The 14,385-nt window shown below is 42.9% G+C and overlaps 1 protein-coding gene across 8 annotated transcripts in view; it reads right to left on the reverse strand.

Annotated features, from left to right (window-relative positions):
• Positions 1–14,385, reverse strand: part of VPS35L (VPS35 endosomal protein sorting factor like) — a 122,056-nt gene that overhangs the window by 34,570 nt on the left and 73,101 nt on the right. For all 8 annotated transcript variants that reach the window (XM_042972084.1, XM_042972085.1, XM_042972086.1 and 5 more), the window contains 8 exons: positions 13,704–13,784; positions 11,237–11,299; positions 10,037–10,122; positions 8,186–8,266; positions 6,203–6,266; positions 3,652–3,750; positions 2,050–2,127; positions 1,097–1,211 (listed from right to left, as the gene is read on the reverse strand). In XM_042972084.1, the coding sequence (XP_042828018.1) occupies positions 1,097–1,211; positions 2,050–2,127; positions 3,652–3,750; positions 6,203–6,266; positions 8,186–8,266; positions 10,037–10,122; positions 11,237–11,299; positions 13,704–13,784 (667 nt within the window). The remainder of the gene's footprint in view (positions 1–1,096; positions 1,212–2,049; positions 2,128–3,651; positions 3,751–6,202; positions 6,267–8,185; positions 8,267–10,036; positions 10,123–11,236; positions 11,300–13,703; positions 13,785–14,385) is intronic.

The following is a 14,385-nucleotide window of genomic DNA, read 5'->3' on the forward strand; positions in this document are numbered from 1 at the left end:
GCACTGCAAATGCTCTGTCAGCAGTGAGAGGCACGGCCTTGAGTCGGACAGATGAGGGGCTGAGTGCTGGCCATGGAGCCCTGGGGGCTCACTTGGGAAAGCAGGCACCAGCCCCAGGCCTGCCTCATGTGGCCACTGGGAGGTTGAAATGAGTGTGCCAAGAGCTCGCCACATAAAAATGCTCCATAAATGGAGCTCTTATACTCTTTGTGTTTCGGCCTGATGGATGGATACCTCCTGTCCCAGGGGGTGACAAGCGCCTCCTGTAGCAAATATGTGCGACCTCCAACACTCCGCCTGAGGGCTTTCTTTTGGGTCAAGTGGAGAACAGGGCAGGGTGCAGCTGATGACCCAGAAGCAGCCCTCAGTCAATGGCAGAATAAAGAGTAAATAACCCAATTCTCCTGGCAAGGCAGTGCCGAGGCTGTTCGACACCCGTCCTAGAGGTCCCCAGGGGGAACGTACCTCAGCTGCCCACAGTAACCTGCAGACTCAAGCATACCTCTTGTTGGCTTCCTTCCCTTCCTTGTCTCAGTGCCCCCATCACTCTACGGACACTCTCGGGGATCGCCTCCCAAATAAACCAGTTGGCTCCTATACCTAGTACAGGAATGGGTCTTGAGCACAATTTTTATCACTAAAAGTAACCTGTGGAGAGTATTCTTTCTATACTTATTAGATTCTATGTGTAGGTCTCTGGGGTTTCAAACAAACAAACATCAACAAAAAATAAACAGGAATCTGCTGTGAGGAAATAGTTCTAACTTGTAACATTCTCTACGCGCACTTATCCTGAGCTGCCTGACCTGGCCTGTGTGAGACAGATTTCAGAAGGTCCTTACAGGCAAATAGCTTCCCTCTGTAATCTGTCTGATTCTATAAAGGTGTGTATGTCCAATGTGCTTCCTGCTAAAGAAACAGATTTAAAACTCATCAGGTATTAATCAGTTATTTTTTTCTTTCCTTAAAAGAATCTCTCTCTTTACACACACACACATACACGCACGCACGCACACACACACGCACACACACACAGAGCTGAGTCAGCTTTCCTAAGCAGCCAGGAAATGCTCAGAGGTGAGAATGACGGGCTTACCTTGGGAAAGGCACTGGTTGGCCAAGGCAACCTGACCAGAATGCAGGTAGAGGTTGAGGCGCGTGAAGATGCCCACCAGGGAGGGAATGGTAATGAAGCAGTAGGCAACACAGGCCTAGAAGGAGGGGAAGAAACACTGCAGGTTACATCAGCAGTACCATCACGGCAGACTGGTCCTCCTGTTCTCATCCGTCACGTCTTTTCAAGCAAAAACACTTAATTAGTCTCCTCATTCTGAGCCCCAACTTTCCCCTCTTGAGTCTGCAACATACACTCCAGATGTGTCTGTGGGAGGAGGGGGAGGGGCAAGTGAGGAGAGTAAGGGTGTAAGAAAAATAAATCCTCATCCATCATCGAAGGAAATAGATAACACCCGACGTTGAATAAGAAGCAGAATCTGAAACCAATTACTTAAAAATATGGAGGTAATTACAAGAAGAAATTGCTCAAAGAGGGTTTGAGGTGGTTGTCTCTGAGGAAAGAGGTATGAGGTCAGGGTGGGATGGTATACTTTTTTTCTTGCTGCCTTCTTTTTGGTCCAACTCCACTTTTTTAAAAACACAGATATGTATTACTTTGATAAAAATTTTGAGTGGCACACTCAAGAAGGTGGATTTTTTTTTTCACAGTTGAGTACTTTTCAAGGGGGAAGAAGGTAGTAGACCTTCCAGTTACAGGCATAAGCAGGAGGTAATTCGGCTGGCACAAAACTGCAATCCATCGTTCAACCACTCCTCCATAACACACATCCAAGGTGAGACATCTTTGATCATTTCTTTTGAAAATAGTAAGAAAACTGGTTAGTCAGTAGATACTCAAGGAAAAGTTAATCTGGAAAATCAATACTGAACCACCCTTAGGACACACTTGTCTTCTGGGAAGAGCAATTTAGAAACTTACAAATCAAACAACTCATTAGGGTTCAAAGTCTGAGTCTTCTCTCTAGAACATACCCGCACAAATGCAGCCGTCTTTCTGGAATGATTTCCTTTCATTACTTTTCTTGTTTCCATTGCCAACCGGTTTACACTCTGGGTTTATTAATTAAAAAACAAAACAGAAATGGTTATGAAATGATAGCTGGCTCAGATTCATGCCTCCCATAGAGATCTGGATATTAACTGCATACAAGTCAGTAAGAACATGCTATCTGGGGCCCAGACTGGCTAATGCTGAACCCTGAAATGCCAGAGGGGCCATCAGGCCTGATTCCCCCTCGGCTTAAGCAAACATCTCCAAGACGGTAAGAACAAAAGGCACTCCTGCCTATCAGTCGGCACTGGGAATGACCATTTTCTGGTTTAATGAATAGCCAGGGTTCACTTCATTTCCAGAAATCCCACACATGAAGCTTGAGATCTTAGAGATCCTAAAAGAAATCTCCAAATCTGCGAGCAAACACACAAGTCAGAGATGCAACAGTAACATGAACCGTAAGAACGGAAGTAATAGCTCCCACACTGAACTCAGAGGACACAGGTGCTGGGTGCTGTTCTAAGAGCCGTACCCTCATTAGGTCACTTAACCCCCAACCCTACAAGGTGAGCACTATTACCTCCCACTGAATTCCAGATGAGGTCTCTACCTTTAGAACTTAAGTTCACATACCCTGATAACCAGCAACCAAATAAAAAGGTTGCTCTCCTTGAGTTTATGTGAAGCAATTAAAGAGCCTTGAGGAATCTTTCCACAAATTGACAAGTTCGGTCCTATGGTTCCCAAACTGTGTGGTGTGACATCCTCGAGGGCTGTAGCAAACTCACGGGGGTAGTGCGATTATTTTAGGGCAACAGAGCAATGTTCAATTTTTGAACACTGTGTCAAGAACGGGTATGAGGTGGCCCACAGATTCAACACTGGACTGCACTGTTGCTTACAGCGACATTCTATCTTTGTGAAACGGGTTTTCAGCAGCTGCTCTGATCAAAAGCAAGTAGTGTGCAAAAATCAATGTGGAAAAAAAAATCAATGTGGAACAAGAAACAAGGGTAGTGATGCCAACCCGATTCTAAGGTCTGAGAAGCTGTGCAGTGCCCAGTAGACACACACACTTAAGTAATTGTGATTATTTAAGAATAAAGATATGTTATTTCTCTTTCAATTTACATATGGTGTTATTTCAAAGAGCTATCCAATTGTTAGGGTATAAATACTCAAACTGTTTGAGTCTAACTGTCTAATGAACAGAACCATTATTTCTTTCTTTTGGCCTGGGGGCCCCATGAAAAGCTACCATGATCTAACAATGTTGGGACTCTGGTTAAGCTACAAGGACCACAGGTTAGTAATTTCTATAAGTAACTAATCAGGTAACTCACTTTGCCACTGGCATATGGGAATGAGAATATGCTAATTCCAGAGCAAAAGAGGTCAGTAAAAACCATCCAAAGACTTAAGCAAAATTGCAGACTGGATTAATCTTTGAAAAACCACCTTTTACACCCTAAAGAACAGGAGTGTTACGGGGCCACAAGAATCCCAGGTTAAACTCCAGGCCTGGCATATAAACAATAAATATTGATTGAGAAAACAAACGAATACATGAAAATCCTTACGTGAATCAACTGTACAAGAACAGGTTCCAGGTTGCAAAACATTGACCTAGCCTCAACGTAAAAACTTAGTTGCTGTTCAAAATCACGGCCAAAGGACACCTAGAAGCAAGGAAACCGATGCTGAGAGTGTTATCTCTAGGCAACTGTAAGCACATAGCATGGAAAAGAGTTTACCTGAGGGGCGCCTGGGTGGCTCAGTCTGTTAAGCATTTGACTGCAGCTCAGGTCACGATCTTGCCGTTCTTGAGTTCAAGCCCAGCATTAGGCTCAGAGCCTGGAGCCTGCTTCAGATTCTGTGTCTATCTCTCTCTCCTCCCCTCCCCTGCTCACGCTCTGTCTCTCTCAAAAATAAATCAATGTTAAAAAAAATTTTTTTAATAATAATAAAAAAAAGAGTTTTCCCTGAGCGACGTGTGGGAGGGAAAGTGCTGAGATGAGAAGTCATCAAAATTCCCGCCAACAGCAATGAATAGGTGGAAACGTCAGGGGTACACAAACACACATGAGCACGCTGGAATCTACTCCAATTAGACTTCACATTACTTTGCCCAGTGTGTAACTGAAATATTACCATTACCACCTCATCTTTATGACATGAGCACTGGACTAGAAAATAAAAAGACCAAAGGGTTCAGAGCAGAATCTCAGAATGTAAATAGAGTTTCCCAGGCTAGATGGAAACCACTGGAAAGGAAATAATGGAATTGTGTTTGTTGGCTATGGCCTTTTCACGGAACATCAATTTGGTTATTGAGCACCATTTGTCAGAGGGTTTTCCCTAATAAGAGCCACACCTTTCTGCCTCCTGATGGGGAATCCAACCTCAGCAACTTATTGGTGGCTGCTGGAGCCATAGATGGAAGTTTCTCCATCGATAAAAATCCCCTTTCCCCCCATTTCTTTCAATTTATGAACAGCTGGTTAGTAGGATAAACTTTACTGTTACAGCAATCATTTTTGTCCAGAGGGGGTTTAACATTGCTATTTCCATTATAGCTATCAGGTTTCACATCTTATTTCCTCATATTCTCCACTATAACTTGGTGGCTTTCAGACAAAGCCATAAAAGGCTAAAATGCCACCTGATCAGCGTATAAGTCAAGGGCAAGGAGAGTCACCTGGTAAAAGGTGCATTTCCTAACATGGGAATTGGAAGGCTGATTCTGATTTTGCATTGAAATGGATTTTATCTACAGAGTCAGTTGAACAATTAGCACTGACCCTCTTGTTGAACCAGTCACATGTTCAAGGTTATTTTCACAGGGATCTGGTGATTTTCATCTTGGCCAGCTTTTGTCTTGACATTCGTATGAGAAGAGGATACTGGCAGCAGTTGGTATTTTAGCTCTGCGCACCCAGGATTAAAGCAAAGGTGGTTCTGGCTAGGGTGGTGTGGCGGGTCATTCCCAAAGAAGGCTGAACAATTGCTCCCACATGGCTTGTGGTGTTGCAGGGTCCCTGTGGACTCTTCCCTCCCCTCCAAGGCGATAACCCTGTGACCCCTCTGACCAAGAGAACAAAGCAGGAGGCAGCACTGGTCACGGTGCAATTTCTTAACTTTGGTCTTAAAAGGCCTGCGGCTTCCCTCTGTGCCTGCACCACGTAAGAGAGCTCAGCAGAGACAGGTGGACAATGGCAGAAGAGCAGAGAGTAAGAGGCCACACGGATGAGAAATGAGGCCCCAACGGCAAGACCCTATACAAGTAAGCAAGGCCATGTGGATCCTCCGTGGCCCCAATCCTGCTACACAGAGCAGCCTGGCCACACATTCAACCCACAGGATCGTTACGAATGAATAAAACACCAATATTTAAAGCTGCTAAGTTTTGGGGTGAGTTGTTACGCACCAACAGGTTAACTAAAACAATGGGAGAGCAGGTGCTTGGCATTGTGTCCACACCCATCCCCCGCCCAAACCATTTTTTACCATCACCTGATGAGCAGCACATCGGGGGCTTCAGGGAGCCCCTTGTCCCCACTCCCGGTCCACGTGATTTGGGCTGCCCAGGTGTATGCATGTCTCCCGGGCCTGGCCAGTCCGTGTGCTCATTCCCCCTCACCGCAGCAATTCGTGCAGGGATGAGCCAGTGACCCAAATCAATCTAGAGACTCAGTCCCAGGACTTCTGCTGGAACCCTTCCTGCTGGGCTGCAGCGCTGGAAGGAATGGAAACCTAGAGCCCCTGAGGGGAGTGAGGCTGCCTGGGAGGACATCCCGAGAGCAGATCCACGGGCCAAAGACACACAGACGGCAGGTCCTGACGACACCACAGAGACACCCGTGTCCAGCTGCTCCATTCCTGGACTTCGTGTCACATGAGCCAATAAGTCCCCCACTCCACCCTCCCCTTTATTTTTTCCTTAAGCCAGTTTGTCTTGGCTCTCTTTGCCCCCAGGGGAGTGCTGGCTAATGTAAGATGTTTTCTAATTTCATCTTATCTTAATAAAAATGAAAAGCACCAGGGAACATAATGTTAACTGCTTTCCCCGGAGTAAGAGTAAACAATTACATCACATTCCAAGTGCACTGCAACTTTTTCCCCAAGACTTACCATTTTTATAAATCCATTAATCAAATATGCCAGCATTCTTTTCTCATCCTCAAGAGTGAGTGCACTAAAATCAATAATTGTACATAATTAACATCAAGGTAATAAATGCAAGTTTCTAAAGGATACAGAAGCAAACAATTTAACAGGTAAGAACATTGTGCATTTTTTAGATTTAAAAAACTCCCAACAGGCTGTGTTTCTTTTGGTGAAAATATGTAATCTAAATGAACATAATTTAAATGTGTGTTTCTCATCTGTCTCAAAGACGGTGTTTCCAAGAAAGGTTCACTTTCTTTCCCTTGGAATTTGGACAGCAAGGTCCAACTTCAAATTTTATATTTCAGAGGAGTTTAGTTCAACAGTTCGTCGTAAAAACTTTCAAACATGCAGCAAAGTCAAAAGACATTTACAGCAAACATCCATACATCCAGCACCCAGATCCCACAATTATCATTTTACAGTATCTGCTCTATCACATAACTATCCCCTTCCCTCTCCATCCATCAATCCAGCTCACTCTGGGGAGGCATCTTAAAGTACATTACAGATGGCAACTACCTCTATTTAATAGCAATATTAATACTAATATAAATAAGAAAATGCCATGTCCTTAGTTTTCATTACACGTGTGAAGGCCTGTTAACAGTTCCCCAAGTTTATTTTTAAAGAAAACTTAAGAGCCTACAGCAAACAGGAGCCAAGTTTCTTGTGTATTGGTTCGTTCTAGGGGAAAGTACAGGCAAAGACTGCTTACCACCCGCTAACCAAGCAATGTCCCTTTCATTCTTTGAGATTCCCATTCCCAGCCTCCTTTGTAGCTGGGTGTGACCATATGACAGTTCTGGCCAATGGGATGGAAGCACAAGTGGTGGTGAGCCTTCCAAGTTTCCTCCCAGAAAGAAAACTACTGTCCATCAATGCCCATGGGCTATACATGGTGGAGGTAAGCCAGCTGCCCCCGGGAAGACAAGGACAACATCCCTGAGAGATAGCAGAGCAACGAGACAGCAGGGACCTGGCTGGTGCTCTAAAGCAGACCTACCTACCCCAACCTTCTGGTCTCACACCTTTAGCAAGAGAGAAATAAACTTGCCATGTTACTGAGGCTAAAACCCAGGATCCTACCAATAAGAGTGCCTTTCTGGATGTGTTTTGTGCCTTTATTTCTATTTTTGCTCAACTAGAAAGTTCACTGGTTCCATTTATTATGAAAAGTCTTGATATTTTTACTTTTATAACTCTTCCTGAGGTTGCAAACACAAAGCCATGAAAACCAAGATTCCAAAATTCAGAAGAAAAAAAAGAAATACAATTCATCTTGTTGATGGTTAAGTTCCAAAACCATTTTCTCAATTCTTAGAACATTTTCCACTGAATCAAGCTGCTGTGCTTTAAAAATTCTTTGGGGACTAAAATTTAAGCCACAAATAAGCAGGAACTGCTTCAAACACAACCAAGTGGAAACACGTAAGGAAAAAAACAACTAGAAAGCAAAGGAGTCATAATTTGGCCTTTGACCCAAAAGGTAAGGCCAATGGATGGACAGGACTGGGCCTCAAGTCTGCCAAACAACTAGAGCCCTTCATGTAAGGAATATATGCCATTTCATTTGAATTTCAAATAGCTGGCTAATAATGAGAGAGATCTGAAGCTTAGGTTACTGGATGAGTGAACTCATTACTCCCCTATCTGCTGCTCTCAAGTCTCCAGGAGACATGGAGTTTGAGTTCACTTGGATGAAACCAGTCTTTTTCCCTCAACAGAAATCCCTTTGTAAAAACATCTGCCATCTCATGTTTGCAGGAAGGTTACCCTCACTCTCTCTTCTCCTGGGCTGGAATGTCCTCATTAGCAAGAATTTTAATAGACACCACAAAATGGTATTATTCACAGTGGCAGCTTAAAGCAGTAATTCCCCAATGTACTATTTACGTGGTATTAAGACCCAATCCATGTTATGTTTCAGCCTTTAGCGTGGCTTACTTCACAGAGTCATGCATGGTCTTGCAAACGTGCAAAAGGGCGTTCAGAATGACGGGGTCCTTTGTGGGCTCCTGCTGATGCCTACAAGACATTTAAAGACAATGGTAAAAGCGATGTTCACCCACAGCAATGAAAATATGGATGAGTTTCTCATCTGCACATATCTGAGAAACAGCAAATTACCCAGCTGGCACTGAACATGTAATGGGCAATATTCTGTTTTTCTCTTAACTCTTCTTTCAATAACAAGTTTGCTTTTCTACACATATTCTAACTTCTCCTAAAATTATGGTAAATCCTACAAAACTGCTGCAATTCCTAAGCCAGGCAAAGGGCAAACCTGTTTGTTTTTTTACTACATTTCTTGAACCCTCTAAAGCAGTCTACAACCTGTCTATAACTGTGTTGAGTGCCAGGCAAAATTATTAATTTGGCTTTTCAAATAATATAGAAGGACAAGGTCTTATAACAAGTCCTTATGTGGGGAAAGTAGGTATATTTGTTCCAAGCATATGGAATTAATCTTTTAGGAAGACAACATAAGGAAAGCTTAAAACATACATTATTCAAGCAACATCTAACTCCGTTTTCCAAACTGAGGTTCTTTAGGTACCATCTTAATACATTTTATCTTGCCATATCTATATATTAATCTTTAGAGCAACTTTAACTTTTTAAATTTGACCTTGTCCTAACAGAATACATGAAAACACCAATTAAACTAATTATATTATCTAATATACCTTAAATTAAATATACAATCTTTATGTATTTTTTTAAGTTTATTTATTTTGAGAGAGAAAGGGAGAGGGAGAGAGGGAGAGAGGGAGAGAGGGAGAGAGGGAGAGAGAGGGAGAGAGGGAGAGAGGGAGAGAGAGGGAGAGAGGGAGAGAGAGAATGAGCAGGGGAGGGGCAGAGAGAGGGAGAGGGAGAAAATCCCAAGCACTGTCAGTGTGGCGCCTGAAGAGGGGCTCACACTCACGAACTCCAAGATTATGACCTGAGTTCAAGTCAAGAGTCAGATGCTTAACCAAAACTGAGCCACCCAGGTACCCCTACATTTACAACTTTTAAAATCAAAACCAAAATCTCTCCTCCATGTGCCACCTAAAATTATTTTATGTTTCACCAGCAATATGGCAGTTTGGGGAAACACAGATTTAGTCAACAAAAGGAAAGCAACTAAATAGGAAAACTGATAACAAATCTAAACATTGAAGATGGAAAGCTCTCTAGTCCTGAGACCTTGACGAGTATGACTTTATTTTTATCTTTTAAAATGTTACTCCGGGGGCGCCTGGGTGGCTCAGTCGGTTAAGCGGCCAACTTTGGCTCAGGTCACGATCTCGCGGTCCGTGAGTTCGAGCCCCGCGTCAGGCTCTGTGCTGACAGCTCAGAGCCTGGAGCCTATTTCAGATTCTGTGTCTCCCTCTCTCTCTGCCCCTCCCCTGTTCATGCTCTGTCTCTCTTTGTCTCAAAAATAAATAAACGTTAAAAAAAATAAAAAAATAAAAATAAATAAATAAATAAATAAATAAATAAATAAATAAATAAATAAAATGTTACTCCGTAAGGAGTTCATTAACAGAATGCTCCTTCCAAATGCATATCAGAGTACAACGTAGGTGATGGCCGGGGTCCAGCTAATACTTATTACTCTGTCTTCTTAAGCACTAATTACAAACTTCTATCATGACTGTTCCTTTTATGTGGTTGTCCCTTCAATGTTATTTTGGATGTTAAATACATCCATATCATTAGGCTTCAAAAGTACACAAACCAATTTCTTATCAACAGGTTTCACAAGGTCATCGGGAATCCCAGCTCCCGGTTTTGCCGTGTTACACTTACTTGATAAAAACTTCCATGATGCATTTGCAAACCTCCACCCGCACACTCTCTTTTTGGAACATGTCCAGAAATGGCAAAAATTTTTCCTAAAAATAAAAAAAAAGCACTCTACATGCAATTTACGCAAGTTACTGGAAGGAATTTGCGGGTCATATTTTCCTCGAAGGTCAAAGCAGAGAAAGAGTTGTTCATCTCTCTAAGGCAGCTCAGAAGAGGACTCCCCTAAAAGCAGGGAGAGGGCCCAGTACTATTAAAACAACTTACATGTTAACAGGGGTCAGGGCTGGGACAGTTAACATTTTGGGAACCATCTGGCAATCTTTAGAGGACCATGGACTTTTCCAGAAAACACAAGGTGGGCTTCAGTCTTTTTTACAATTGTACTGACCAGAGAAAGAAGAGTCAGTTGTTCAGAGTGGCCTCCACATCCCGACTGTGCATTTACTAACTGTGCAACCTCACTCACATTACCCCACCTCCTCCAGCATCCGTTTTCCCATCTGTAAAGTGGGAATCCTAAGTGCTCCTACTTCCAGCAGTGCTGTGAAAACGGTACGAGACAATGCATGCCAAGGTCCAGCACGGTGCTTGAAGAATATGGCAAATGTCCAAAAAATAACAAGTTCTATTTTTAATTAAAAAACACACACACTCCTGTGAGTGCACATGAATGGAGCCAGAAGAGGGGGGGAGTGGAAGGGAAGCGGATCCCCTAGGTTTGTACTCGTCCAGGGCACCAGAGCCAACTTGAAGGGGCATCATAGGATATTTGAAAGTTTGAAGGACACAGAAAAATCTCAATTCTGTCAGACACTGAGACAACTATTATTTCAACGCCATTTCATAGTTTCGATGTTAGACTGCACGTGTGACATAAGGTCACCTATGAAAATCAATGTGGAAGAGGAGAGGAGGAAGAGAATGTCCAGCCTGACTCCAATGTTTGAGAGGCTGTGTGGTGCTCAAGACAGGCACACATCCCATTAATGAGTCACGAAAGAAATACAGATGATATTTTTCTTTCAGTCTGTGTACTAATTTTTCAGACGCTGATTAGGTTGTTATGCCATAAATACTGAGGTTGTTTAGACCTAACTACTTTGTAAAAGGAACCATTAAGTATTTCTTTTGGCCCGGGACACCAAGCGAACCTCTGACTCAGAAACAGATTTCCAAAGGTAATTAAGGCACGTTACTTACCACTGAGAAGAGAACGGAGAAATCGTGGAAGTGGGCGATCACTTTCTTAATTATCGACTGAAGCTGCAAAACCACACAGAAAACACATTTTATTTAATAGAACTTGGGTATTTTTAGTTTTCTTTTTAATTTTTAAGTGTTTATTTATTTGTGAGAGAGAGAGAGAGGTAGACAGAGTGTGAGCAGGGGAGGGTCAGAGAGAGGGAGACACAGAATCCGAAGCAGGCTCCAGGCTCTGAGCTGTCAGCACACAGCCCGACGTGGGGGCTCGAACTCACAAACCGTGAGATCATGACCTGACCCAAAGTCAGATGCTTAACTGACTGAGCCACCCAGGCGCCCCAGAACTTAGATATTTTTAAAAGGCAACCTTCTTTCATTATTTGAAATTACAAGCACAATAAGGGAAACCTGGATCACTCAGGAAAGGGGGATTATTAGGGTGGGTTAGGCCCTGTATTAGTCTGCAGTCTTGGGGAAGCCACTGCTCAGAGTCATCATCGTCTTCTGTAAGATGGAGAGCAAAGCAGTGTCTTGCTCACCGTGAGGATTAGTGGGACAGTTCACGTAAGAGCCTTAGAGCAGTGTCGTGTGTATCCTTGGGAAGCTCTCCATTCAACGCAGCTATGAATATGCAAGAGGTGGGCAAACTTCTTCAAAGGGCCACAGAGTCATCACAACTGCTCAGCTCAGCTATGGAAGCTCAAACGCAGCCCCAGAGAACATGTGAAAGAGTGGGTGTGGCTGGTTCCAATAAAACTTTATTCACAAAAACAACTGATGGGCTACATGTGGCCGATGGGTCAGTTTACAGACCCCTGTTCTAGCCCATCATGACCTTGTATTTACTGACTACTTCTGTGGAGAGGCAATGAACTGAGTTTGCCGGTGGAGTCAAAGGCCACGTCACTCACTACCCTGGGATGGTGCACAGTCCGTAAGGTTGGACCCAGATACCCAGGTACCGATGTCCACCAGCCCTCACCCTGAGATGTACCCAGTCCTGCTGACAGGGAGAACCACAGAGGTGCTTTTTCTAAGGAAAATATAAATCCTTGCCGCTGGCTACTGTCAAGAAGAGAGAATTCACTGACAAGTACTTGTGTTTATACTCAAAACACCGCTGTTTAAATCATTTGTTTAAATCACTTAAGACAAGGGGTTCACAACTCATATGGGCGGCTGTCCCGAATGCAGGCTGATCCTTGGGGTATCTTTTACACGTTGCTTCTATATATGACAGAGTTGTACGGTGTAATTATTCCTCTCTCTTAGGAATGGACTATAGTAAAATTATTGTGTTAAAGTCTTCAATTAAATGGGTCCCTAGGATCAAAGTCTTACCAAATGCTGCTCAACAAAAATTCTAATGCAACTCAGTCTTCATCTGCGCCCAAGATCCTGATGACCCACAAGGGATACGAACTTTGCCCTCACATGCTTTATTCACTCAACGATGCTTACCAAGAGCCTGTTGTGCGCAACTATATATTGTTTTCATCACACCTAGAAAAATGTCAGGTAGTCAGTGCCTACTCAGTAAATTCTAATGATGAACTATTTTAATCTGCAAATGGTGAAAACATTCTTACCAAAATGTTAGAGAGAATTCTAAACTTCTCACAAGAACATGTAATTAATTTTCTTGTATTAAGTTAAGCTAGAAATTGATCACAGGCAATAAATGCCAGAACATCACATTATTAAATACAAAATCAATTATTAATTAGGTCAAAAGTTACTTTAAATGAAGCTTCGCTGGACTCTGTATTGGAGGGGGGAAAATACCTGATATCAAGGACTTTATTGAATCCGCTGACAAAACTACAATATGGACTGTGGAGTAGCCAATAGGAAAATGTAAGTGTCAAATTCCCTGAAGTCGATTCCCAAACTGTGGTTACACGGAGAACGTCCTTCTTCTTAGGAAATACTCACTGAATTCTTCAGAGGCAAAGTCACATGATGTATGCAACATAACCTCAAAGAAGTCGGAAAAAATGTAAACACATATTGATGTACGTGCGTGTGTACACAAGATAATGATAAAGCAAACACGGAAAATGTTCACAGCTGGTGAATCTTAGTAAAGACTAATGGGAGTTCTCTGAGCTATTCTTCCAATTTTCCAAGAAGCTGGACCTTATTTCCAAATAAAAAGTTTAACTGGAAAACACAGGCCCTTTATTTACTGGTGCCAAGCAAATGTGCCAGAGGATCCCATATGACATCTCACCTAATCCTCACAACCATTCTGAGTGTAGGACTATTATTCCCATTTTATAGGTAAGGAAACTGAGGCACAAGGTTAAGTAACTGAGTAAAGTGAGCATGACGAGGATACGGCGGAGCTAGGATTCGAAAAAAAGATTATCTGACTTCACAGCCTAATCCATGCAACATGCCTATTTGGTTCAACAGAATAAAATTTCTAACAGTGTGGAAATGAGAGAAGCAAATCCGTTACCTGAGGGTAGGAGTCTTCAAATGCACGATCTGGAGTCATGTGCTTGATGACATCAGCCAAAACGGTATTCACCTCTCGTTTCTAAGAGAGGAAAATAAACCTGTGTTAGACACTGAAAGGCAGTCGCTGTTTTTCTGGTGGCAAGGACACCAGAATATATATAACTTCAGAATATATCACATACCTTCCATGAAATAGTTTCAAATATTCTGCAGGAAATAGTTTAAGGGGAGAAATTCCACCTATATCACAGCCCTGAAGGGAACTACTTCTGCACCAGGTCAGGACTAAAACGTTGTTCTCAAAGGTTCTGGGGTGTTACAGCTTTCCCTGGATGCTGGTAAAATCAGCCGTGCCACTTTCTGCCTGCCTGTCCAGGCTGTTCCCCAGGCACTGGCAGGAGCACTGAGGCATTGTGGGAAGTGCACAGAGTCAGCCCCTCCGAGCTGAGCGACCTTGATGCTCACTTCACTCTTGTCATTTCTATCAGGGGTCGGCCAACCACAGCCCAAATTCAGCCCTGTGCCTATTTTTGTACAGCCCACAAACTGAAAATGATTTTTACATTCAAACAAAAGAACACTTCATGACCCAAATTATGAGACTCAAATTTCAGTGTGCATAAAGTTTATTGGAACACGGCTGTGCTCACTCTTATTGTCTGTGACTGCTTTCACATACA

The sequence above is a fragment of the Panthera tigris genome, chromosome E3, assembly GCF_018350195.1.
Source record: "Panthera tigris isolate Pti1 chromosome E3, P.tigris_Pti1_mat1.1, whole genome shotgun sequence".
NCBI classification, from domain to species: domain Eukaryota; kingdom Metazoa; phylum Chordata; class Mammalia; order Carnivora; family Felidae; genus Panthera; species Panthera tigris.